The sequence below is a fragment of the Stegostoma tigrinum genome, chromosome 3, assembly GCF_030684315.1.
Source record: "Stegostoma tigrinum isolate sSteTig4 chromosome 3, sSteTig4.hap1, whole genome shotgun sequence".
NCBI classification, from domain to species: domain Eukaryota; kingdom Metazoa; phylum Chordata; class Chondrichthyes; order Orectolobiformes; family Stegostomatidae; genus Stegostoma; species Stegostoma tigrinum.
In genome coordinates this window covers 102,912,396-102,936,887 of record NC_081356.1, presented here as the reverse complement: position 1 = coordinate 102,936,887, position 24,492 = coordinate 102,912,396, and the positions used below count along the sequence as shown (strand labels likewise).

At 39.1% G+C, this 24,492-nt stretch overlaps 1 protein-coding gene across 3 annotated transcripts in view; it reads right to left on the bottom strand.

Moving 5' to 3' along the window:
* Positions 1 to 24,492, bottom strand: part of fcho2 (FCH and mu domain containing endocytic adaptor 2) — a 178,973-nt gene that overhangs the window by 3,899 nt on the left and 150,582 nt on the right. For all 3 annotated transcript variants that reach the window (XM_059644794.1, XM_059644795.1, XM_059644796.1), the window contains 5 exons: positions 20,926 to 21,081; positions 16,263 to 16,395; positions 12,818 to 13,017; positions 12,001 to 12,065; positions 4,381 to 4,545 (listed from right to left, as the gene is read on the bottom strand). In XM_059644794.1, the coding sequence (XP_059500777.1) occupies positions 4,381 to 4,545; positions 12,001 to 12,065; positions 12,818 to 13,017; positions 16,263 to 16,395; positions 20,926 to 21,081 (719 nt within the window). The remainder of the gene's footprint in view (positions 1 to 4,380; positions 4,546 to 12,000; positions 12,066 to 12,817; positions 13,018 to 16,262; positions 16,396 to 20,925; positions 21,082 to 24,492) is intronic.

The following is a 24,492-nucleotide window of genomic DNA, read 5'->3' as shown; positions in this document are numbered from 1 at the left end:
CCTGAGCGGAGGAGGTTGAAGGGTGACCCTATAGAGGTTTATAAAATCATGAGGGGCATAGATAAGGTGACTAACAAAAGTCCTTTCCCCTGGAGAGGACAGTCCAAAACTAGAGGACATAGATTTAAGGTGATGGGGAATGATTTAAAAGGGACCTCAGACAGAAGTTTTTCCACACAAAACCACACAGTGGTGCACATATGGAATAAGTTGCCAGAGGAAATGGTGGAGGGAGGTAAAATTAGAACATTTAAAAGACATATGGACGAGTACATGGATTAAAAAAGATTTAGAGGGATATGGGCTAAATGCAAGAAAATGGGATTAATTCAGTTTAGGAAACCTCGTCGGCAGAGATGATTGGAGCCTAAGGGCTATATGACTCTAAGGTGCTGGTGTGGGCATATCTGGAGTTCTGTCAGCAGTTTTTATCCCCTTATTCAAGGAAAGATATTGTTTCAACGGAGGCAGTTTGAAGAAGGTACACTAGGATGACCCCAGAATAGAGGGACTGTCTTATGATCGAAGGCTAAACAAGTTGGAACTCTACTCACTAGAGTTCAGAAGAATGAAGTGATCGTGTTGTGATATACCGAATTCTTAAGGAGCTTGAGAGGGTAAATGCTGAGACGATGTATCCCTTCATAGGAGAATGTACAATCAGAGGGCATAGTCTCAAAATTAAGGGGTGCCCATTTGAGACTGAACTGAGGAGGACTTTCTTATCTCAGAGTCCCTGGAACTCCTTGATCACTCGGGAAATCAAGGGTTAATGGTAAAAGGCAGGAAAGTTGATTTAAGGAACTGAGATCAGTCATGATCCTACTGAATGGCACAAAAAGCTCGAGGTGCTGAATGGCCTACTCCTGCTCCCATTTGTTACGGTCAGATGGAGATCATGGCTGATCTGATAATCCTCAACTCCACTTCTTGCCTTTTCCCCATAACTCTTGGTTCCTTTACTAATTAAAAATCTGTCTATCTCAGTCTTGAATATACTTAATGACAGCACTTTGTGGTAAAGAATATCATAGATTCACAATGATCAGGCAAGAAATTCCTCCTCATTGAGATCATGCCTCTGGTCCTAGACTCTCCTATAAGAGTAAACAACCTTTATGCATCTATCCTGACATGATTCTTCGAAGACTTGCATGTTTCAATTAGGTTGCCTCTTGTTCTTCTGTATTCCATCACAAAATCATCACAGAATCCCTACAGTGTAGAAACAGGTCCTTCGGCCCAAGAAGTCCATACTGAACCTCTGAGCATCCCACCCAGTCCACCTCCCTGTAACCCACCTAATCAACACATCCCTGAACACTGTGGGCAATTTAGCATGGCCAATTCACCTAGCCTGCATATCTTTGGATTGTGGAAAGAAACTGGAGCACCCGGAGGAAACCCATGCAGTCACGGGGAGAACGTGCAAGCTCCACACAGACAGTTGCCTGAGGACTGAAGTTGGTGCTGTAAGGTACTAAGCCACTGTGCCGCCCATGAGTCCAACGGGTACAAGCCCAATCCACTCAACCTCTCCATGTAAGACATTCCCTCCATATCTGGTATTACTGAAACTTTCTCGGGACTGCCTTCAGTGCCAATATATATAGTACATTAGATAAGGGGCACAGAGTTGTTCACAGCTGTGGTTTGACAGGTGCCTTGTATAGTTTAGCAAAATCTCCCCACTTTTATACTCTACCCCCTTTGAAATAAAGGCCACATTTCATCTGCCTTCCCTATGAACTGATAAACTTGGATGCTAGCCTTTTGAGATTCTTTAACTTTTTGCATTTTTTCTCTGTTTAGATAATATTCAGTTCCTCTATTCTTCCTGTAAAAGTAGATCACCTCACATTTCCCTACTTTAGATTCCATCTGCCAAGTTTTTGACCACTCACTTAACCCATCTATAACCCTCTGCAGATATTTTGTATCATCCTCACCACTTGCGTTTTCACCTATTTTTGTGTCATCCACAATCTTGGCAATTGTACGTTCATTTCCCTCAACCGAGTCATTAATATATATTGCAAATAACTGTGGAACCAGCAATGTATATGGCACACCACTAGTTACAGGTTTCCATTTTGAAAATGTCCACTCTTGGGAATAGATTGGGCCTGTATTGTATTGATTAGCCAATCCTGTATCAATGTTAATGTATTACCACATCAGACTGTGGAATTTGAAATAAATAAAAATCTAACGATGACCATGAATCTATGTCAATTGTCAGAAAAACTCACCAGGTTCACTAAAGTCCTTTGGGAGAGGAAACTACCATCTTTACCTTGTCTGGCCTACAAGTAGCTCCAGACCCACATCAAGGTGGTTGACTGTGAACTGGCCTCTGCGCAATTAGGGATGGACAATAAACGCTGGCCAGTGATACCCTCATCCCGTGAATGGATTAAAAAGTGTGGACCTTATCAAATGACTTCTGAAAATCCAAATATAATACCTTCATTACTTTCTCATTCTCTCTTCTGCTGGTAGCCTCCTCAAATAATTCTAGTAAATTTGCCAGGTTTGATTTCCCTTTCATTAAGGCCTGCTGTGATTTGATCGTGTATCTTTTGTATAGTAAGCTATGCAATTTTGCTACAGAAAATCTGCAACCTTTCTAAATATGTCTCAGTGACTGACCATGAGGTTAAATAACCAAACAAATAAAAACGTCTCAAGTCAAGTTTCATTCTGGGGTCTGGCTTGTCCAGTAGTATCATCAGGTGGGATTATAAAAACTGTTAAAAGTCCTTTCCATCTGAAATTAAGACCAGATTGTTGTGATATACTAGTCAAGATTGACGGCAGATTAAGTTAAACTCTGGTGGATGAGAGACTAAATTCAATTCTGTGGAAACTGATGCTAAGAACAAGAAATAAAAATGTAAACCAAAAATATCAACATCTTGAAAAACACCATAGGATGCTGTTACTCAAGTACTTTCTCAAGTAGTTTTTAAAGAATATTCTTTGACATATCCACTGCAGATAGGTTTGAGGTCAGAAGATTGTAAGACCATAAGACATAGAGCTGAAGTTGGGCATTTGGCACATCAAGTCTGATGGGCTGTTCAATGAGGTCATGGCTGAGATCAAATCCACTCTACTTTTTCCCCATTTTCTCCATGACTCTCAATTTCCTTACTGATGAAAAATTTATCTATTTCAGCCTTGACTATACCTAACAACCCAGCTGCAAAAGTCATTTGTGATAAAAGAATTTCACAGATTCCTTAGCCTCCGAGAAAAGAAATTCCTTTTCAGCTTTGATTTAAATGTTGAGACCCCTTATTCTGAGATTGCCCCCTCTGGTCCTATACTCTCCTGCAAGGGGAAACAACCTTAACGTATCTACTGTGTCAAGTACCTTAGAATCTTGTTTCAATAAAGGTTGATTTTCATTCTTCTCAACTCCAGTGTACACAGGTCCAATCTACTCAACCTCTCCTTTTACTCATGAGAAACTATCTTCACGCCTGGGATCAAACTAGTGAATTTTCTCTGGACTGTTTCCAATGCTGTATATCTTTCCCTAGATAAGGTGGTCAAAATCACTCACTGTATTTTTGGTGTGGTCAGACTAATCCCTTGTATAATTTTATTAAGACTCCAAACCAACAGACTAATGATCTGACTGAAAACAGAAAGTACTGGAAATCACAGTGGGTCAGGCAGCATCCACAGAGAGAGAGAGCAAGCTAAAGTTGAGTCGAGATGACTCTTCAGAGTAAAAATTCCAACATCTGTAGTATTTTACTCCCAGATTGTTGATCTAATGATGCCTGAGCATTTTAAATTCAGTTGCCATTCCCACCCCACCTAAATACATTTGTTAACATGCGGTGTGCATATTTGTTAGTTATATAATGCAGAACAGAGGAATAGGAGCAGTAATAAGTCTACAGCAGCAACCAGTCAATGAGAACTTTGTAGATCATTCAATAAGATCATGACTGACACTTTCCCATTCTATCTCTAAATCCTTAATTACATTAGCACTCAGAAAAATATTGACTTTGGTGTTGAATACACTCAGGTACTGAGAATTTACAATCTTCTGAGGCATATTCCAAAAGACTTACAACTGAGATTGGAAATGTTTCCTCATTTCTACTCTAAATGACTGACCGTCATCCTGAGATGGTGACCTTTTTTATAGATTCTCTCACGTGGAGAAACAAGCTCACCATATCTAAAGACTGAACCGAAATTTGCAACTCTCATGGCGGGATTTGAATTAATTTCTAGATTATGAGGCAAGAAACATATACAACAAAAACCGTACTGTACTTGTCTGTTAAAATTTCAAGAAGCCATTCCATGATTGTTCAACTGTATCTAGAAATCCAGAAGATCTACAGCTCTTACCTGTAGCAAATCTCTTCTTTATTAAAGAAAGTCTGTAACCAGTGCCTACAAGCTCCACATCTGCTCCTGATAGTGTGGATCCTTCACTGAGAAATTGGACTGCAAGAGTTGATGGCTTGGTTGGACCTTCTGACACGTCAAATTTTGCTCTGAGGGATCCAGAACCTGAAAGTATAGGAGACGTTCAGTGCGCACTAATGGATGTAAACAAATTCATTACTGGCCCAAAATCCTGGAACTCCCTCCTTAACAGCTCTCAAATAAATACTTCCATCAGCACATCCTTTCATATGCTACCCTTCAAATATATTCTGGATTTAGTTCATTGCTGCGTTTGTCACCAAACTTGAAAATAGTTGGTCAATGCTCCATGCTCACATGAGCAATTTGAGAGTAAACTGGGGCTACGCTTGAACAAAACCAAGGCAGTCACCTTAGTACCAATATATAAACTAAGTCAATACCACGGGACCTTCAAGTTGATTTGCACTCCAATCTTCTCTCCTCCATTTTCCATGTGCTTTCTGTATGTCATTGGGTGGGGTGCCAAAATTATTACAGTTTCACACAAATGCTCCTAATTGTAAAGCTCTTAGCTGTGGAGGGTTGAACTGGCATCCCGTTTTATTCACTTGTGCCCTTGGTTGATTGCAATTGGGTTAATTTAAAACGGATCCCTTCCTTCTTAATAGAAGACATGTTAACTAGACTTTCCTGACTTAACAAAAGAACTTATTAGTTACTAATAGCAAATAAACAATAACACAACACACACAAATAAGGAATAAAAAGTGAGAAAAGGAAAATGAAAGTTAAAAGATGCCTGGATCAGTTTCTATGAGAGGTTTGTGAAAATCAGATGGTGCAACATTGACAGCTGAAGTTAACTTCAGAGCTCTTATAGTTACAGTTCGTTGAAATTCTTTTGTCCTGTCTCCTATTTGTGGTAGTTGGCTGGCAGCTCTCAGAGTGAGTCTTTCAGACTGATTTGCTGGTTAGTCAACTTCAAGTACTCAGTACAGAATCCTTTCACCTACAACCCAAAAGTGACCAGTGGGTGATTCTTTGACTGTGACCTTCACAGTGCACTGGTGTTCAAACTCCGGCTAAACAGCAATGGGATAACGAGTTGTAGAGCTGGATGATCACAGCAGGCCAAGCAACATCAGAGGAGCAGGAAGGCTGACGTTTCGGGCCTAGAATGTTTTTTGTGAAACTTTGTGAAATTTTTCTGAAGAAGGGTGTAGGCCCGAAACGTCAGCCTTCCTGCTCCCCTGATGCTGCTTGGCCTGCTGTGATCATCCAGCTCTACAGCTTTTTAACTCAAGATTCTCCAGCATCTGCAGTTCTTACTATCCCTACACAGCAATACGTCAGTTCACTAGCACACCTTCTTCTATTAGCCTACATAGATTGGGGTGGAGCCAGTTTGTAAGATTTTTCTTTATGTATTTTTGGAAGGGCAAAACATGAGAAATATCTACAAGGTGTGGCTTTTTTATGTGGTTGGGTTGGAGGTGAGGGGAGAATAAGTCAGCCGCTTGTTATCTCTTTCTGTTGTACCTCTATCTTACAAAGCTCCTGGACATTTACAGGAGTGACATTCCACAGGTTCCACACAGGTCTTTGCCAGACAGCAATGAATTTAACCTGCAGTCTCATTTTGTCGGCAGCAATCTTCTTTTGAGAAACACATTCTTAGAATTAAAAGTTTAAAAGTTGTTGATAACACTTTGGGTCCTGATCTGTCATCATATTACCATAGAACAAATGAAATGTGATCCATTTCATTTCATTACAAAGGATGAAAAATAATTAAATATATAAAATAACGAACATAATGTCACACATATTCAATCGTTCTCTTAGCCTTGATCAATATTGTCTTTTCAATTCTAACCAGGCTCGTTTAAGTTCTGCACAAGCCCTGGACCACCCACGTTGATGCAATGGTCAAGAACGCACAACAATACCTCTTTTTCCTCAGGAGGCTAAGGAAATTTGGCATGCCCATAAGGGGTCTAAGATGCACTGTAGAAAGCATTCTATCTGGAGCATCACGGCTTGGTACAGCAACTCTGCCCAGGACCATAACAAACTAGAGTTGTAAACACATCCCAGTCCATCACGCAATGTATACTTCCCGCTGCCTCAGAAAGCCAGCTAACAAAGATTCTTCCCAGAGATAATGGGAACTGCAGATGCTGGAGATTCCAAGATAATAAAATGTGAGGCTGGATGAACACAGCAGGCCAAGCAGCATCTCAGGAGCACAAAAGCTGACGTTTCGGGCCTAGACCCTTCATCAGAGAGGTCTAGGCCCGAAACGTCAGCTTTTGTGCTCCTGAGATGCTGCTTGGCCTGCTGTGTTCATCCAGCCTCACATTTTATTATCAAAGATTCTTCCCACCCTGGTTATACCGTCTTCCAAACTCTTCTGTCAGGCAGAAGATACAAAAGCTTAAACACATGTACCAACAGGTTCAAGAACAGCTTCTTCCTCACTTATTATATTTCTGAATGGACCCCTCAGATCTCAAATCTAATGTTAATCTTGCTTTTTGTGCACCTTCTTTGCAGCCATAGCTTTGTATTCCTTTTTCTGTTCTATCAGCCTATGATCTTTGTATAGTATGATCTGCCTGTACTGCACACAAAACAAAACTTTTCACTGTATCTCGGTACATCTGACAATAATAAAGCAAATGAAAGGTTTGTTCAGAAGGTTCAGAATGAGCCCTGAACTTACTGGATCTTGGTGGGAAGACCAGATTTGATGAAGAATTTGGTTAATTCCCTCACTGACGTTTTGACATATAGGGGAACAAGTGGCATGAGAGTCATAGGTGTGAGTTTATTGCAGGTACAGTTTTCCTGCAACATGGCAGGTACTACAAAACTCTGTGTAAAACCCTATTATGTTCTATGGAACTGTGGCCAGAAATGCTGGCTGATGTGGACTTGGGTTTTGCATATATTGTATACTAACAAGCTAAGCCACTGGAATTCCATGATCAAGCTAAAATATTACCCTATGATATTTTGGTGTCACTGTTCGTTCATTACTTGCAGATCTCCATTTCCATATCAGCACATCATTTTTAATATAATAATATTCAGGGACAGTTTCTGCTTCCGTTTCAGTGTGAGCAATCAGAACTATTGTTTTTAACCTTGGGTCAGCTCAGTGAGCTGCCACTGAAGAAATTCTAATTATTACCTCCTGGGATATTCTAGGCACCCAAGAAAAAGGTTTCAGATAACCGGATTTGAGGGTCTTCCGTCTGCAGAGCCACCTTAGCCTCTACCGGTTTAGTCTGTTAGGCAACAGATCATCTGACAATATTGTCAAGCAAATGCTTGGCATTTCACCTTTAGCTATTGAGACTCCTTGACCTCAGCTGACTTTTCACACAACAGTGGAGATGATATTACCTTTGATCCCACCAGGTCACTGCCAAGGAGCATGTTGATTCTATCCACAGGCAAACAAGGGATAACTCTCACTGGTTCTGGCACAGGTTGTTACGCATGTGCACCCAGGAAATTGGTGAGTGGCAGAAAGCAAGGAAGTTGGAATAACGAGTAACCACTCAACTTGGCAGGACCTGACCAGGGGTGTCCTGCAGGGATGTGTGTTGGGGTCTAATTACTCACAATATCATTAATGACTTGGATAATGGCATAAAAAGGTCAAATATTCAAATTTGCTGACAGCACAAAATTGGACAACATTGTAGACAATGTTGATGACAGCATAAAAATATATCAGGACATTGATAGATTAGGTGAATGAGCAAAACTGTGGCAGGTGGATCTTAAATATAAGCAAGCGTGAGCTTATCCATTTTAGACTGAAGGAAGATAAATCAGGGTATTTTTTGCAGATTGTACAAATACAGCAGATGTCCAAGGAGATTGGCAGGGTTGTGGGGGGGGGTGGGGGGTGGCTCAAATGCATAGCTATTTAAAACGCCAAGAACAAATACAGAAAATAGTCAAGGCTAGTGGAATACTGGCCTTCATATCTAAAAGGCTGCAGTTTAAGGATACAGACAGTATTCTGCAGTTATATAAAATAAAAAATAGTTAGATGCCACTTAAAGTACTGAGAGCAGATCTGGACACCACACATCAGGAAGGATGGAATGCGTTCAATGCAGGTTTACAAGGATGATACCTGTACTTTAGGAGTTAAGTCATGAGGAAAGACTAGATAAGTTAGGCCTTTACACTAGGATTTAGAGGGTTAAAGGGGTGCTGTATTTGAGGTCTTCAAGATACTAATAGGGAGAGACTGGGTAGATAAACTATTTTGACTGGTTGAAAATTCTACAGCCATAGGCCATAATTAGGGCCAGGCCAATCAGGAGAGATGTTAGAAAGCACATCTACCGGCAAACAGTGGAGGTTGGGAACACTCTACCTCAAATGGCAGTCGATGTTAATTCAATTGTTAAATTTAAATTTAAGATAGATAGATATTTATTAAGCAAGGGTACCAAATGTCCAAGCCAGGCACAAGGAGTCACACCATAGTTCAACCATGGTCTTCGTGAATGGCAGAGCAGGCTCAAAGAATTGAATGGCCGACTCCTGTTCTTATGTTCCTAACAAGAGATGGGCATCTGTCCATCTTCAATCCCACTTACCAGCACCGTGGCAATTACTGTACTCACTGATGGGGAGTCAAGACATTTCCCAGCAGTAGAATTTCGTTGGGTCCAGTATTTCTCAGTATTACTACTGGCTTTCCTGTCTTACCCTGGAGAAATTTGGCCACACTTTCTTTAGACGTAAAATCCTGGTAACTCTGACGGATTTGTTTAATTTCATCTACACTCTCGCAGTGCCTTTACAGCGATTTGCAGTTATAGTCATAGCCATAGCCTGATCTGCTATGTTTTCTGACAAATGGCCAGTCCCTACACAGTGCATTGTGCCCCAGCAAATCCTACTGACTTTTCGTAGCCTTCCAGCAGTTGTACTGGACATGGCCTACCTTTCAGCCATAAACATACATGTTTCTTGAGCTTAAATTTCATCTCAGTGCTACCTTTTGTATCCTGACAACAGCTCCCAGAATTTCCCTCTCTCCCATGGGTTTTCAGATTTCTACACTCTCTCTGCCTCTATTCTTTCTATTTGGAAGGTGGTGACTAGGGGAGGGTTTCTTTTGGATTAGGAGTTTGTGGATCAGCTCAACCATCCACCAACATGGCTGTCCACCTGATCCAGTTACACTCTGTTCCTCAACAACATCTTTATTGGGAATGGGGTGTAGTTTTTAAAGTTCTTCAAGAAGAATGGTTTCGAAACTCCAGATATGTCTGTTCAGGCTATTTCTTTAGGACACAGTTTTTGTGGGCACCCTCTCGCACTAACTGGTATACACTTAAGATAACCACTTTTACTACCTTGTAATTGCCTGACAATTTTCTCAGGCAAGAGGGAGTAAGCCTTGTGCCTCGCCCTAAAAGCCCAGTCTGCATTAGTACAGACCAATGTTCGACTGGCCCCATAAATTTCTGTGCTATCAGCTCAGAAGAGGCAAAGAAAGCCGTCAGCTCTGTCTCCTCAAGCTCTGTTGTGGGTAGTGGAGTTGGCCATATTAAGGGCATTTAAGCAGCTATTAGATGGGCATATGGATGATAGTATAAGGTAGGGGTGATGGTTAGATAGGTCTTAGATTTAGGGTAAGAGTTTGGCAAACATCGTGAGCTGAAGGCCCTGTACTGTGCTATGGTCTAAATGAGCAAACTAACTGGCTCCACCTTAAGTCTGAGCCCATCGCATCTTCATGGGACACAATATGTTTCCTGCTCTTGTCTCTACTCAAACCAATTTACCTGAAATAACAAGGTGTAGAGCTGGATGAACACAGCAGATCAAGCGGCATCAGAGGAGCAGGAAGGCTGGCGTTTTGGGCCTAGACCCTTCTTCAGAAATGGGGGAGGTGAAGAGGCAGATAGAATACGGATAGAGGAGAAGATAGGTGGATCGGAGACAGACTGGTCAAAGAGGCGGGGTTGGAGCCAGTTAAGGTGAGTGTAAGTGGGGTGTTAGGGAGGAGATAGGTCAGTCCAGGGACGACAGACAGGTCAAGGGGATAGGATGAAGTTAGTAGGTAGGAGATAGGGGTGGGGCTTGAGGTGGGAGGAGGGGTAGGTGGGAGGTGGGGAAAAGCTGGGCTGGTGTTGGGATGCGGAAAAGGGAGGGGAGATTTTGAAGCTTGTGAAGTCCACATTGATACCATTGGCTGCAGGGTTCCCAAGCGGAATATATGAGGCGCTGTTCCTGAGACCTTTGGGTGGCATCACTATGGCACTGCAGGAGGCCCAGGATGGACATGTCGTCTGAGGAATGGGAGGGGGAGTTGAAATGGTTTGTGACGGGGACGTGCAGTTGTTCAGTGCGAACCAAATGTAGGTGTTCTGCAAAGCGGTTATCCCCGCCTCTTTGACCTGTCGGTCTCCTCTCCACCTATCTTCTCCTCTATCCATCTTCTATCCACCTTCCCCCTCTCCCTATTTATTTCAGAATGCCCTTCTCCTCCCTCATTTCTGAAGGGGGGTCTAGGCCCAAAACGTCAACCTTCCTGCTCCTCTGATGCTGCTTGGCCTGCTGTGTTCATCCAGTTCTACACCATGTTCTCTTGGATTCTCCAGCACTTGCAGTTCCTACTATCTCTGAAACCATTTTTCCTGAATTTCCCTTCTTCCCTGCTTGCTGTTTTCTCCATTAACTATTTCTCTCTCTTTCTCTTGAAATTCTAATTTACTTTGCTTGAATTTTAACTTTTCTATTGGTAATTTTTCTGTTTCACTGTCTTCAATTTAGACTTGTAAACAGTGGCTACTCTTTTTAAAATTCAGTTTGAAGTCCTCGCCCTCTTGTTTTCAAGTCCTCGCATGGGGTCATCCTTCCAGCTCTGACATATCAACATAAGGTATCTGCACTCTCATTTTTGCTTAAGCATGCAAATCTTTCATCTGCCCAGAGGTAACCTAGATTTCAGCAGTCAAGGCTCTAAAGCTTGGGAACACCTTCCACAAATAACATGCCCCTTCTTTCGCTCATTAAGGCATATCTGAAAAATCTACCCCCTTAATCATGTGGTTATCTATTCCAATTTATCCTGATGTAACAGGGTGCTAAAGTTTGTTTCATAATTGTTCTCTGAAGCATCTTGGGAATGCTTTTACTACATTACATAAAGACTTAAAATAAAAGATATTAATGTTCTCTGTCAACAAGAAAAGAACTGGATTAATCAATTCTGGTATTGTTACAGCTTGTTTCTGTGACAGATGAGCAGTTATTAATGAAGGGACATATCGTTAGAGATGGAAATAGGTGACTTTGTGGAGATGGAATTGAGCACCTTCATCCAACTTAAAAAGGTGTCCATATCTCTGACAGTTTGGTCTTGAGAAAGTAACAAGGAAGGAAATTTGCATCACCATTAGTGTTTGTGACAAAGGTTGGACAATTATCACCGGCCTCAATGATGCATAAATAACAGCTTAATTTTCTTAATTTAGTTCTAAAAATGAAAACGCACTCATCGTTGGGAGCAAATTGAGAAATGAAAAGTTGTGATTCACATATTCTACCTACCTCCATTTTCAGATTTCTCTGAAATTTCAGACAGTTTCCATAAGGCCTTCTTCTGTTCTGCATTCCTGAATCAACGTCGGGTGAACAAATGAAATGTATGAATATGCTAGCACTTATACACATATGTTAGAACAGGAACCAACAATGCAAACTCCACAGAACATTAGTTTCTTATCTTGCTTGATGCCCTGCATAATCCTGATTCATGGGGGTTTCCTCACTTAAGATGCTTGAGTGTGAAATAAATGTTCACCTAACTCATCTCACCACCACTGGGATCTAACAATCAACAGATGAATAGCACCCTTAGCTCTGGATAAGGAGTCCTGGATTCAGGTTCCACCTGCTCCTATTACACTTTTGCCTAATAACATCTCAAAAGGTGAGCCTCACTGGAAACATTTCCTCCTCATATGCCCCAACAAAATCAGTTGTAAGCTTGAACACCTTTAGCAAAACTCTACTTTTCTTGCTTTGACTGAAGAACAGCCCCAGTTTTTTTTTTAAGTAACTCTGCACAACTAAAATCTTTCATCCCTAGTAACATTACAGAAAATCTGCTCTAACCTTCTTACGCTGCAGCTCCTACCAGTCAAGGAAGAAGGGAGACGTTTGATACGCAAGACGAAACAAAGACATTGCCATAGATTGTTAATAGTAAATGGAGCATGCATCTTAAAGGGGGGGGTCTTAATAGGTCAACTAAGCTTTAAATATTTCTCTAAATAAGCTACACGCATCAAAATGCTTTTTCTTTGTTTGTTTAGTAAAATTCTTATAAAATGAATAAAAGGTTTTTGTAAAATGAATTCAGTACCAAATAGCTGTGGGCAGTGACTGCATGCAGGTAACTCCACCATCTACGGGCATCAAAATCTGGACATTTGATAACACAGAAGGAGAAACCATAGCTTCTGGGTTGTATTTGTAGTCCACTCGAATGTCTGTAGTGGTAAGACTGCACTTCCAATAGGTAGCTAGGTTTAGTGGTGTTGACTGAATACCATTGGAAGATACCTGAGCAACAGAGAGAGACATACACAATCAGACATACAGAAAGATCAGGGCACTCAGAAGTTCTCTTCAGATTACACGGATTTGTTTGAAGAGGCCAAAGAGAACAATTGATGCAAATCATGCAAAACACTATCTATTTTACAATAAAGATTTTATTTTCCACAAACATAAATGAATGAACCTTAATTGTTGTTCCTTTCTATCATTCAACTGGCTGCAAATACAGATGATATTTTAAAATTTATCAATTTGTCTTGAAAACTAAGTGACCATTCTAAAAATATTTTTTTCCTGAATTAATGTTTTGTTTAAGCATCTCAAAAAGGCAGCAACAGCAGCAGCTTGTCCTGGGAAAAGTTAAAATATTATTTGCATTTTGTAAGCATTTCCAATAATATTAAGATTTCTAATTAGAAGTTCTACAAATGCAGAATAACAAGCTATTAAGGATTAATTTGCTACACATAGCATATGTTCTAAGATTTTATTTGAGGGCGTGGGAAGGACAGAAGCAAAGAACATTTTGCATACTCATCATTCAGGAACTGAGCTAACTTCTTTCTTCTGGAGCATTATTCATAAACTCTAATGCAAAACATATGCTTTTCATTAGTACAAAAATGCTGAACTTTACATGACATTCAAAATAGTTTGAATTTTTAGCTCAGGGTGTAGTGCTCCTTGACACAGATTTAGTAGTTTGCAAGAGGATTAATTTACTTTAATGTTCCACATGATTTTAATTAAAACAAAAATATAGAAGTCTGTTCTACTCTTTAAGAGTGTTAATACACAACTATAGCCAAGAGGTCAAGTTTGTTCAACTACTCACCTCATAGCTCAATGGCAAGAGTCAAAATGCACTTTGGTTTATATATAAACTAATCATACAACGTACATCTTAAAGGTATTATGCACTTATTGAATGAAGAACCATAGCGGCTTTAAGGAAACTTAAATTTTAATATAATCATTACTATTAAGAAAATGTTATGATCTCAGTTGATGGTAATACTAGACACGTCAGATCCTAGAATGTAAGATGGCTTGATAGAGTACATATTTAATTTTTATAGTTAATGTGGTTAGTTATGGAAAGTCACATGTGACTGCAGTTGTACTGTAACAACTTAACAAGTTTACATATATGCACACACACATATTACAAAGTTTCAACTTGTTCCTCAACACCATTCATAACAGGCACTCAATCTCAGAAATATAACACTCACTTCAGCTTTTGAATCTTTACTTAAGTGACACTTTCCAGTTTTGTTCCTTTAAGCTGTTTTTGCAGCTTTGTTTTTATTTCTTTCCAGATCTGCTGGCATTACCTCTCAAAATTTGGATAGCCTAAACATTTTCAGTTCAAACAATGTGAAGACTTCTGTCTAAACTCTTCTGCTTTGGAAACTCCAACCTAAAATATTTAAACTTGAGCAAATGCTTCCCCTGACCTTCTTGATTCTCCTGTTTCAAGCAACTGTTCTACCTTCTGAACTGAACTTTGGGTTATTTTGAACTAAAACTTTGAATTTTCTGAAACCAAAACTAAGCTAATCACCTTAATGTTTTTACTGTGCATTTCATCAACCCAACAGCATAAACATTTTATTCATGAACATTACATGCAATTCTCCTGGATACTCAACTGCAATCACATGCTTTTATAAAACTGATGTATTCAGGTCATCAAATGACTTTCTGACCTTTCAAAACTAAAGTTACAGAATTGACCCTCATCCATCTGCCTCTATTCTGAAATACAAACCCTAGAATGTCAAGTATAAAGTTGTATAATTCATCCAGCATCGCAATAGCCCTTCAAATGGCATAGAATTATGCAAACGTAGGAACAGAAGATATCGGAGTCAAAGTACACCATGTGGTCCATCAAAGCCTGTTCTACCATTTAGTATGATCATGACTGAATTCTGGCTTCAATTTCAATTTCTTGCCATCTCCCACATTTCTTCAGTTCTTTCAGAAACTAAATGCATTTGGTGTGTGATGATACAATGGCGTTACGAGGTGTAATTTATGCAGGTTTTTGTTTGAAAAGAGGTTTTAAGACAGAGATTCCAAGCTGGCTATTTGGATCCAATAAAGTAAACACATGAGGCCTTGAGTTATTTTTAAAAAGTAGAACTAACAAAAACAACCTGAATGGATAGAACAGGATCACACAGGAGCCAGGGTTTTTAGATTTTCAGTAACAGTTGTGGCTGGGGTCTTGAAGATGTGGAAGCTGTTTCTTTCCTTTCTCAGATACAGCTAAAAGCTGGGGGTTCTCTTCCTGCTGCTGTAATCCCATGTGAGATAACCTGTTTTTGTAAATTTGCTTTTGTCAAAGGTGTGTTTATGGAATGCTACTATATCGGAAGAGTTAATTAGTAGCATTAATAATCTACTATTCTGTTAAGTTTTCCAATAGAGTTAAGTGATACCAACTTTCTTTTCTTTTATTGCATTTTAACTACAATGTATGAATAAAGCGTGTGTTTTGCCTCAAATCTGGTAGTTTGACCAATCAAATTGCATTTGGAACACAACACCTTCCACTTATCTTTAATGTAGGAAAAGTTAGGGTCTAGATTCTGATGAATACATTTTGAAGGTGGTTGGTCTGGTCCATAACAAGCAATACAGCATACAAAATCATCTTCGATAAAATACATTCATAGATTTAGAACATCTTGAGTTAAGTAACCTTTCCTCATTTCAATCCTGAATGATAGGATGAGGAGCCAAGAACTATACTCATGTTTCAGATTCCTAATCAGCAGAAATAATCTCCTAACATCCATCCAATCAAGCCTTTTTAGAATCATGTATCCCTCAATAAGACTGCTTCTCATTCTTTAAACCTCAGAGAACTTAGGCCAATGTAATCCAACATTTCATTGCATCATGAAAGCTAAAAAAGCTAAAAACAGTGCTATTTATCTTCACTACTTCAATGCATCGGTAAGCTTTCTGTAACAGCAGTATTACAAAAAGTGCTCAATTTGGTTCTTTCAGAAACTAGATCTGGCAAATCTGAAGATACACTGAAAAAATACACATTGCAGAGTAATGGAGAGAGATAATGGGAACTGCAGATGCTGGAGAATCTAAGATAACAAAGTGTGGAGCTGGATGAACACAGCAGGCCAAGCAGCATCTCAGGAGCACAAAAGCTGACCTTTTGGGCCTAAGACCCTTCATCAGAGAGGAGTAATGATTTGTTTCATTGCTTGCTTTACCTGATATTTTAATATATCCACGTTATAATAGGAGGAAGATGGGTTCTGTTCAGCCAGCTTTTTGAGGTAGGCAGTGAGAGTTTGCATGTTCATCCAAAAGTCTTTTGAGTTTGAATCACTCTGTGATGGATCACTGAAAGATAAAAAAGACATTTCTGAATTGGCTGTATAGCAAATTCACAAATTCCACATCTATTAAAAATGATTGTTGATCCTATTCTCAATTCTTCTGTAGTTCTGAGCAGTTTCATCAACATTTTCATTTTTCAAATAAAAGAACATTAATTTGGGGTGGCACGGTGGCTCAGTGGTTAGCACTGCAGTCTCAGTGCCAGGGACCTGGGTTCAAATCCAGCCTTGGGTGACTGCCTGTGTGGAGTTTGCACATTCTCCTCGTATCTGCGTGGGTTTCCTCCCACAGTCCAAATACGTGCAGGTTAGATGGATTGGCCATGCTAAATTGCCCGTAATATTCGGGGTGTGTGGGTTATAGGGGGATGGGTCTGGGTGGGATATATCAAGGGGCGGTGTGGACTTGTTGGGCCAAGGGGCCTGTTTCCACACTGTAGGGAATCTAATCAGTGAATCTAATCAATAGTTTCCAATCTTGACTCAGCAGTGAAAAAGTATTTTAAAAATTGTTCAACTGATAATGGCTAGGAATTCTAAAACAAAAAGACTGGTTCCTTCTCCTGAGGTCCTTTAATTTGCAAAAGCTGATAAAAGTGCTTATTTGTAAAATGTGACAATTCAAAACATCTGGAGTATAAGGCATTGGCTAGGACAACTGATTTATGGCAAATAAGACACCTGCTCAGTCACTGATCCTATTTTTCTATGTAAACTAAAATTCAATGGACAATAAAATTTGATCTGACTATAATTTATGATGCAGGTTTACCACATATACCTTTTAGTTTACATACTTGACTAAAAATTAAAACTTTGAGACCAAATCTTTAAACCAAAAGTTAGGCTTTTATGCCAGTAATATTCTTGAGGGGTTGGCATGCATTCTTTGTTTGGGCTGTCGCAGAAACAAAAAACTTCATAGCAATAGAGTAAATAATTCACATTATTTAACATTCAGTTTATAATTTTACCAATTACTTATAATACATCCAATGCAAAGTATTTAATTAATCACAACACTTCACATAATTTTCAACAATCTTCTTCAATACTGTTGAACATAGTCAATCTTCCAGAATTCAGAATTGATATTTGACAATACTGGAAGCAAATTTTGTTAAGATACATGGGGCAAAGACAGCTGTATGGAGTTAGACCACGGATCAGTCATTATCTCTTTGAATAATACAATAGGCTCAAGGGGCCAAATGGCCCACTCCTGTTCCTATGTAAGTTCGTTCCATAGATTGCTGCCCTGAGTGAATGTATTTTGTCTTTCAACGTTCAATCATTCCACATATTTTGTTTACTTTCCTTGAGAGATTTATTCATGTAAAAATCAAAGGACTGACAACACTTGTAAGACCACTAGGTAAAACTGGCATGTTAGTACTGGTTGATTTCAAATTACTAACTACATCGAAAATTGATTAGCGGTAAGCAAGACGATTCCAAAAGTTTTAAAATCCATTGAAAGACAATAAAAAAAAGGATGATGATAAATACTCATAGCAAACTTGCAAGATATCAAGACAGAAAGTAAGAGCTTCTTTAAACATAGAAAAAGGAAGATGGAAGCTAAAGTGAACATTAGACCCCTTAGAAAATGAGCACAGGAAATAATAATGGGGAATCAGGAAATGACAGATGAATTGAATAAATACTTTGCAGTAGAAGGCATCAAAGGCATTTCAAAATTACTAAATAATCAAGAGGCAAAAAAGAAATGATAGATTTCTGATTGGTAAGGGAAGCAAAAATTATGGGGAAAAGGATGATCAGATCAGCCATACTCTCGTTAAATGGCAGAGCAGACTCGATTTGCACAGGCTCCTACGGCTTATGGACTCAGGACAGGAAGTAAATACAATAATTATCACCACAGAAAAAGTGCTAGGGAAACTAACTCGACTAAATGTTAAGAGGTCCCCTAGGCCTAATGGGATACATCGTAGGATACTAAAGGAAGTAGCTACTCAGGCAGTAGATCCATGGGTAGTAATCTTCCAAGAATCCTTAGATTCTGGAAAAGGCCTAGAGGATCGGAAAACTGCCAATGTAACATCTCTATTTTAAGAAAAAGATTTTAAAAAATTAATAAGCCAATAAAGTTAATGTCTGTTATTGAGAAAATATTAGACTATTATAAAGTACATTATTGTAGAACATTTAAAAATACATAAAATAAACCAGCAGAGTCAGTATAGCTTCATGAGGAAAAGTCATGCCTGCCAACTTAATAAGAATTCTTTGAGGATGTAGGAAGTAGGACAGAAAAAGGAAGCTGAGGATGAAATACATTGAGATTTTCAGCAGACGTTCAAGAAGGTACCAAACATTAGCTTACATGATAAGATAAAAACTAATGGTGTTGGAGATAGTATGTTTGCATGGATAGAAGATGGATAGCAAACAGAAGTCAGAGTTAGGTCAAGGGGGACATTTTAAGGATGGCAACCTGTACCCAGTGGAGAGCCTCAGGGATTGGAACTGAGGCCACACAATTATTTACAAAATACATTAATGACACAGATAAAGAAAGTGAATCCACTTATTCCTGTTTGCAGATGAGGAAAATGGGTGGGAAGGCTAGTGGTGGCAATGAAACAAAATGTTTGCAGAGGGGAAAAAGACAGGTTAAGTGAGTAAGCAAAAACTTGGCAGATGGAATATAATTGCTATGGGGTCAGCTTTCATGCAACATCAACTTTTACATGACTGTGTTGTAGATAAAAACTCAAGTACACAAAAGTACGTTTTTGCAGTGATAACCACAGATGTCTGAAAACAAACGTACAAAATTAAGGTGCAAGATTTATCTTGAGGTTGTCAATAGAATGTTACTCCAAAAATTTTGATTTTTAATTCTTTCCTATGCAATTGTCTACAATTTTGCATTTCATCTAAAAATAACATTCTGCAAAGTTTACAGACAATTTAAGTACTAATAGCAGTTGCAAATTCTGATCAGTTAGACAGGCAGAAGATACGTGCAGAAATCTGAAGTGACCTTGAGTGCAAGGGTTGTTCAAATTCCAGGCTGACAAGAAATACTACCAACTGCATGAAATGTTGATGATTAACGCACATGCTTATTATTGAAACAGGCATTCTGTAAATCATTTTTTCTTAACTAGTGGGTGGATTTAGTGCAGTTAGGCTAGAAGCTATAATTTGTAAGCTCAATATTTGCATGCAATACATGTTTTGTATATTAGTCACTTCACTATGAATTCACTCAAGTCTTCAACCTAATAATCCTTCGAAAGAATTGGGATCTGTGCCTACATGGTGCCTACGCTTTCTATCATGGGTGTTATTGAACAGGGCTACGGGGAGAGTGCAGGGAAGTGGAGTTGAAATGTCCATCAGCCATGATTTAAATGGTGGAGTGGACTTGATGGGCCAAATGGCCTTACTTCCATTCCCATGTCTTATGGTCTTATGTTCAACCCACTTTCCAGGGTAAAAAACAAGTTTCAAAGCTGGACAGAATTTTGGGTTTTCACATTGATAATACAGCAACCCCAAAGATAACACAAATCTTCCGTGGAAATTAAAGAGGCTGCAGTGTGCGGACATAGAGTATTTTTAGGCAACTTCAAAATGATTTGACGTGCAAAGTTCAAATTCTGTACTGATTTCTGCCAGAAAAAAAGTGAGCAACAGACGCCTACTAACACTGACTGATAGTGCGAAAAGCCCGAGGTTTGCATATACTGCTTTATAACTTTCAGTGAGATAGTTGACCACTGACATTGATCTATTATTAGAGTTAGCTGTGCTTTCATACCATCGCGTTGGCAATAACAGTATGCAGGGAATAATCATCTAAACAAATACTCAACTGAGTTCAAATCAGGAAAAAAAAACCATATTCAATTTAAACCAGTCAAAACAGGTCCAAGATTGGATGACACCTTAGAAGTTAAGATTTCATTTTAACCTAAGACAGGAAGGGACCTTTCAGTAGTTTTTCAGCATGATACCTGGACTATGATAACTCAACATGATCTACAAATGGTTTGCAGCATTCTTTGTGTTCAAGAGGTTGTTGAAGATAAGACTCTAAATTTGTAATATGTGCACTAAGGATTGTAAAATGAAAAGCTACACAAAAGAAATTGTAATTTCAAAATATGTAATATCTGTTGTCTTGAACTTAAGATTACGTGGGTGGGAGAGGACTTCGCAGCTCTACCTTGAATACTGTCAATAGCATTTTCTTACCTTAACCTGTTTGATAAAGCTTCAGTTTCAAATTCACTTGAAAGGCAATTGCTCCAAACAATGCACAGAATCACAATCTATCCTAAACTATGTACTCAGGCCCTGAACCAACAACTTCCTGATGTTAACAAGTCTTCAACCAACTGAATTCGGTTAGCACATAACATTATTTCTAATGCTTGTCACTAAAAGTCTGCACGAGTATACAATTACAGCAGACAGGACAATTAAAAAAAATAAACAAAATAGTTCTGGCGAATGTAAATTTCATTACTGAATAACCCAAATAGGACAAAGTTACCTATATACAAGCTGTGCATTTGGAAGGATTTGTTCAAATTTGCTGGTGTTCCGTATTCGAAAGCTAAGCACTGCTGGTGATGGATTGCTGGTAAAAACTTTAATTATTCCACTTGGAAACGACATGGTCATATCACCAGTGATTTTGACTATGCATCTGCAAAAACAGGACAAAATTAAAGCATCACCAGATAACTCAGCAATCAAGCAGAAACAGATGGCTCATTTTTTGCTTTAGAGATTTCTATGCTTTCATTGGCAAATTACTTATATCAGCACAAGGTATCGCTGCAGTTTAATAGGCAACTTTCCTTTAGGATTGATTGCAGATATTTTACACAAATTAGATTTTCACTAAGCTTTATTTTATTCTTCAATGAGAAATAGACATCACTAGTTATGTCATTATTTGCTGCCCATTCCTAATTGCCCCTGAGAAGGTTGTGGAGGTGGGCTGCTTTCTTGAACCGCTGCAGTTGATCTGTTATTAGTGTTATGTAGCTGTTTGGAACAAGTGAGTAGGTTGCTCAGCCGGAAACCAAAACTAAAGCACTTTTCTGTGCTCTGGACTCAGACCAGGTTTGCCTTCTCTGAAGGATGTTATGATATTTCATGATCACAATTACTGAAATTATCTTTTAATTCCAGATTTATTAATTCATGGTACTTAAATTCTATTAGCTGCCATAGTGGAATTTGGACCCATGACCTCAATGCATTAATGTGGGTTTCTAAATTACGCAATGAATGACATTACCACAAGGCCACAATCTCCCTCATATAATTCAGGGGTTTAGCAGAAGACAAAGAAATGTGCCATTGTTTTTGATTGTGCTAAAATTTTCAGCCTTTGGGAATTGATTCTTACTCTGCAGCAAGCGAAGAAACTGGTAAACTTGATTATCTGGTAACTGATTAAGATTTATTCCATTGCTAAAGTTCAAAGAAGTACAGCAGCTGATGGTAATGTTAATAAAATATATAAAAGCACAATTAAATACAAAGTTCATAATTAAATAGCTCCTTAGAAGATAGTAATGATAGTAGGATCGGTGATGTATCACAGTTTTGTAATATGTAAATATTCTTGCATACCAGTTTGGTCCAGACTAAATAAAAATCTAAAGAACTGCAGATGACATTAATCAGAAACAAAAGTAGGAGGTTGCTGGAAAAGCTCAGGAACTTTTGAAGGGTCACTTGGCCCAAAACGTTAACACTGATTTTTTTTCCCCCCATAGATGCAGTCAGACCTACTGAGCTTTTCCAGCAACCTCTATTTTTGTTTCTGGTCCAGAGAAAACATGTCTACAGCAAGTATTGAAGTCCACACTGTAGGGATTCTATGATCACCCAAGCCACATGCAAATTAGCACAGGGCAAAACAAATTAGAGAGATAAAAGAATGGCTCAATGACTGGTGTGGGTAAAGTGGCTTCCAGTTCATGGGTCATTGTTGTTAGCTTCTTTTTGGGTGGGGAGGATGGGAGCTGGTGGTCTTGCCAACCACAAAAATAGGGAATTAGAGAGGATTTAAGATTGAATAATGGTACATGGGATCAAATTTGGGAAGATGTGGTATATCAAAGAGTAAAGTCAAGGCTAAAGAGAAAGGCGTTAATACGGAAAATTTGACACAGACCATCCAGGTAGGAATAAAGAATATGAATTCAAGAGTGAACTAACAGATAAGTTTAGTATTTATCCTTTCACTATAGGCACTGCAAGAATAAATCTAAATGCTCTGTCTCTGTGTGCATGTTGCATTCAAATGAAAGCAGAAGAACGGATTACAAATAGAAATGAATAAGTACAAAGTTGAAAGAGACACGGCTACAGAATGACAGACGAACCTGAATTTTGAAGGAAACAAGACAATAGGAAAGTATGAGAAAGTGGAAGAAGGTTCTATTGGTTAATGATAGTATTAGCACAATACAGAAGGATGATTGCAGTTCAGGAAACCGAGATGTGGAAACAGGTTTTGCACAAATGAAGCAATAATTCACTGGTGGGAATGGTGTACAGCCTCCTGATCATGCCATACAGTAGGATGGTGCATAAGGTCAGAAGTAATAAGTGCTTGTCAGAAAGGCACAGTGAGTATCATTGGAGATTTCAATTTACATACTGATTGGGAAAGTTAGATGAACATAGAAAGCTGAGCTGAAGAGTCCATAGCACGTTTTAGAAGCATAGAAAATAGGAGGAGCGGGCCACTTGGTCCTCCAAGCCTGCTCTGCCATTCAATAGGATCATAACTGGTCATCCAACTCAGTATCCTGTTCTCCCCATACATTTTGGTTCCTTTTAGCTTGAAGAGCTACATTTAACTCCCTCTTGAAAGCATGCAATGTTTTGACTACAACTGCTTTCTGTGGCAGAGAACACCACTGGCTCGTCGCTCTAAGTGAAAATATTTCTCCTCATCTCAGTCATAAATGGCCTACCTCATATTCTTAGACTGATCCTTGATTCTGGACTCCCTGGTCATCAGGAACACTGTTCCTGCAATGACCTGTAAAGTCCTACGAAACTTTTATAGGCTTCTATGAGATCCCCAATCACTCTTCTAAAACACCAGTGAATACAATCATACATCATGAAATTGGTCCAGCTTATCGATGCCGACCAAGTTTCTGAAACTAAACTAGTGCCACTTGTCTGCATTCAGCCTGTATCCCTCTAAATCTTTCTTACTCAGGTACCTATACATGTCTTTTAAAAGTTGTAACTCTACCTGCATTACTACTTCCTCTGGCAGTTCATTCCACATCATGAAATACCCACTGTGTGAAAAAAGTTGCCCCTCACATCCTTTTTAAACCTTTCGCCTCTCACCTTAAAATATCCACCCCCAAGTTTTGAACTCCCCACTCCAGGGAAAAGACCTTTGCTAGTCATCTTATGTATGCTTCTCGTGATTTTATAAACCTCTAAAGGTTCTAACTCAATGTTCTATGCTCCAGTGTAAAAAGTCCCAGCCTATTCAGCCTCTCATTATTCAAACGCTTAAGAACCGACAACCTGGTAAATCTTTTCTGAATCCTATCCAATTTAGGAACATCCTTCCTACAGCAAGGCAACTAGAACTGTGCACAGTACTCCAAAAGTGGCCTCACCAACATCCTGTACAACTCCTATACTCAATTATCTGAGCAATGAAGGGAAGAATGCTAAATGCCTTCTTTACCAGCCTGTCTACCTGCGACGTAACTTTCAGTGAATATATACCTGGGCCCCTAGGTCTCTGTTCTATAACACTACACAGGACCATATAATTAACTATATAATCCCTACCCTTCTTCGTTTTACCAAAATGCATTTATCCAAATTAAACTCCATCTGCCATTCCTCAGCCCACTGGCCCAATTTATCAAGGTCTTTTTGTAATCTTAGATAGCCTACTGCACTGATGGCTATACCACTGATTTTGGTGTCATCCACAAAGTAACTAACCATGTCTCCTGAATTCTCATCCAAATTGATTATATAAACGACAAAAAACAGTGGACCCTGCACCAATCCCAGCATTTATTGTCCATCCCTAATTGCCCTTGAAAAAAAG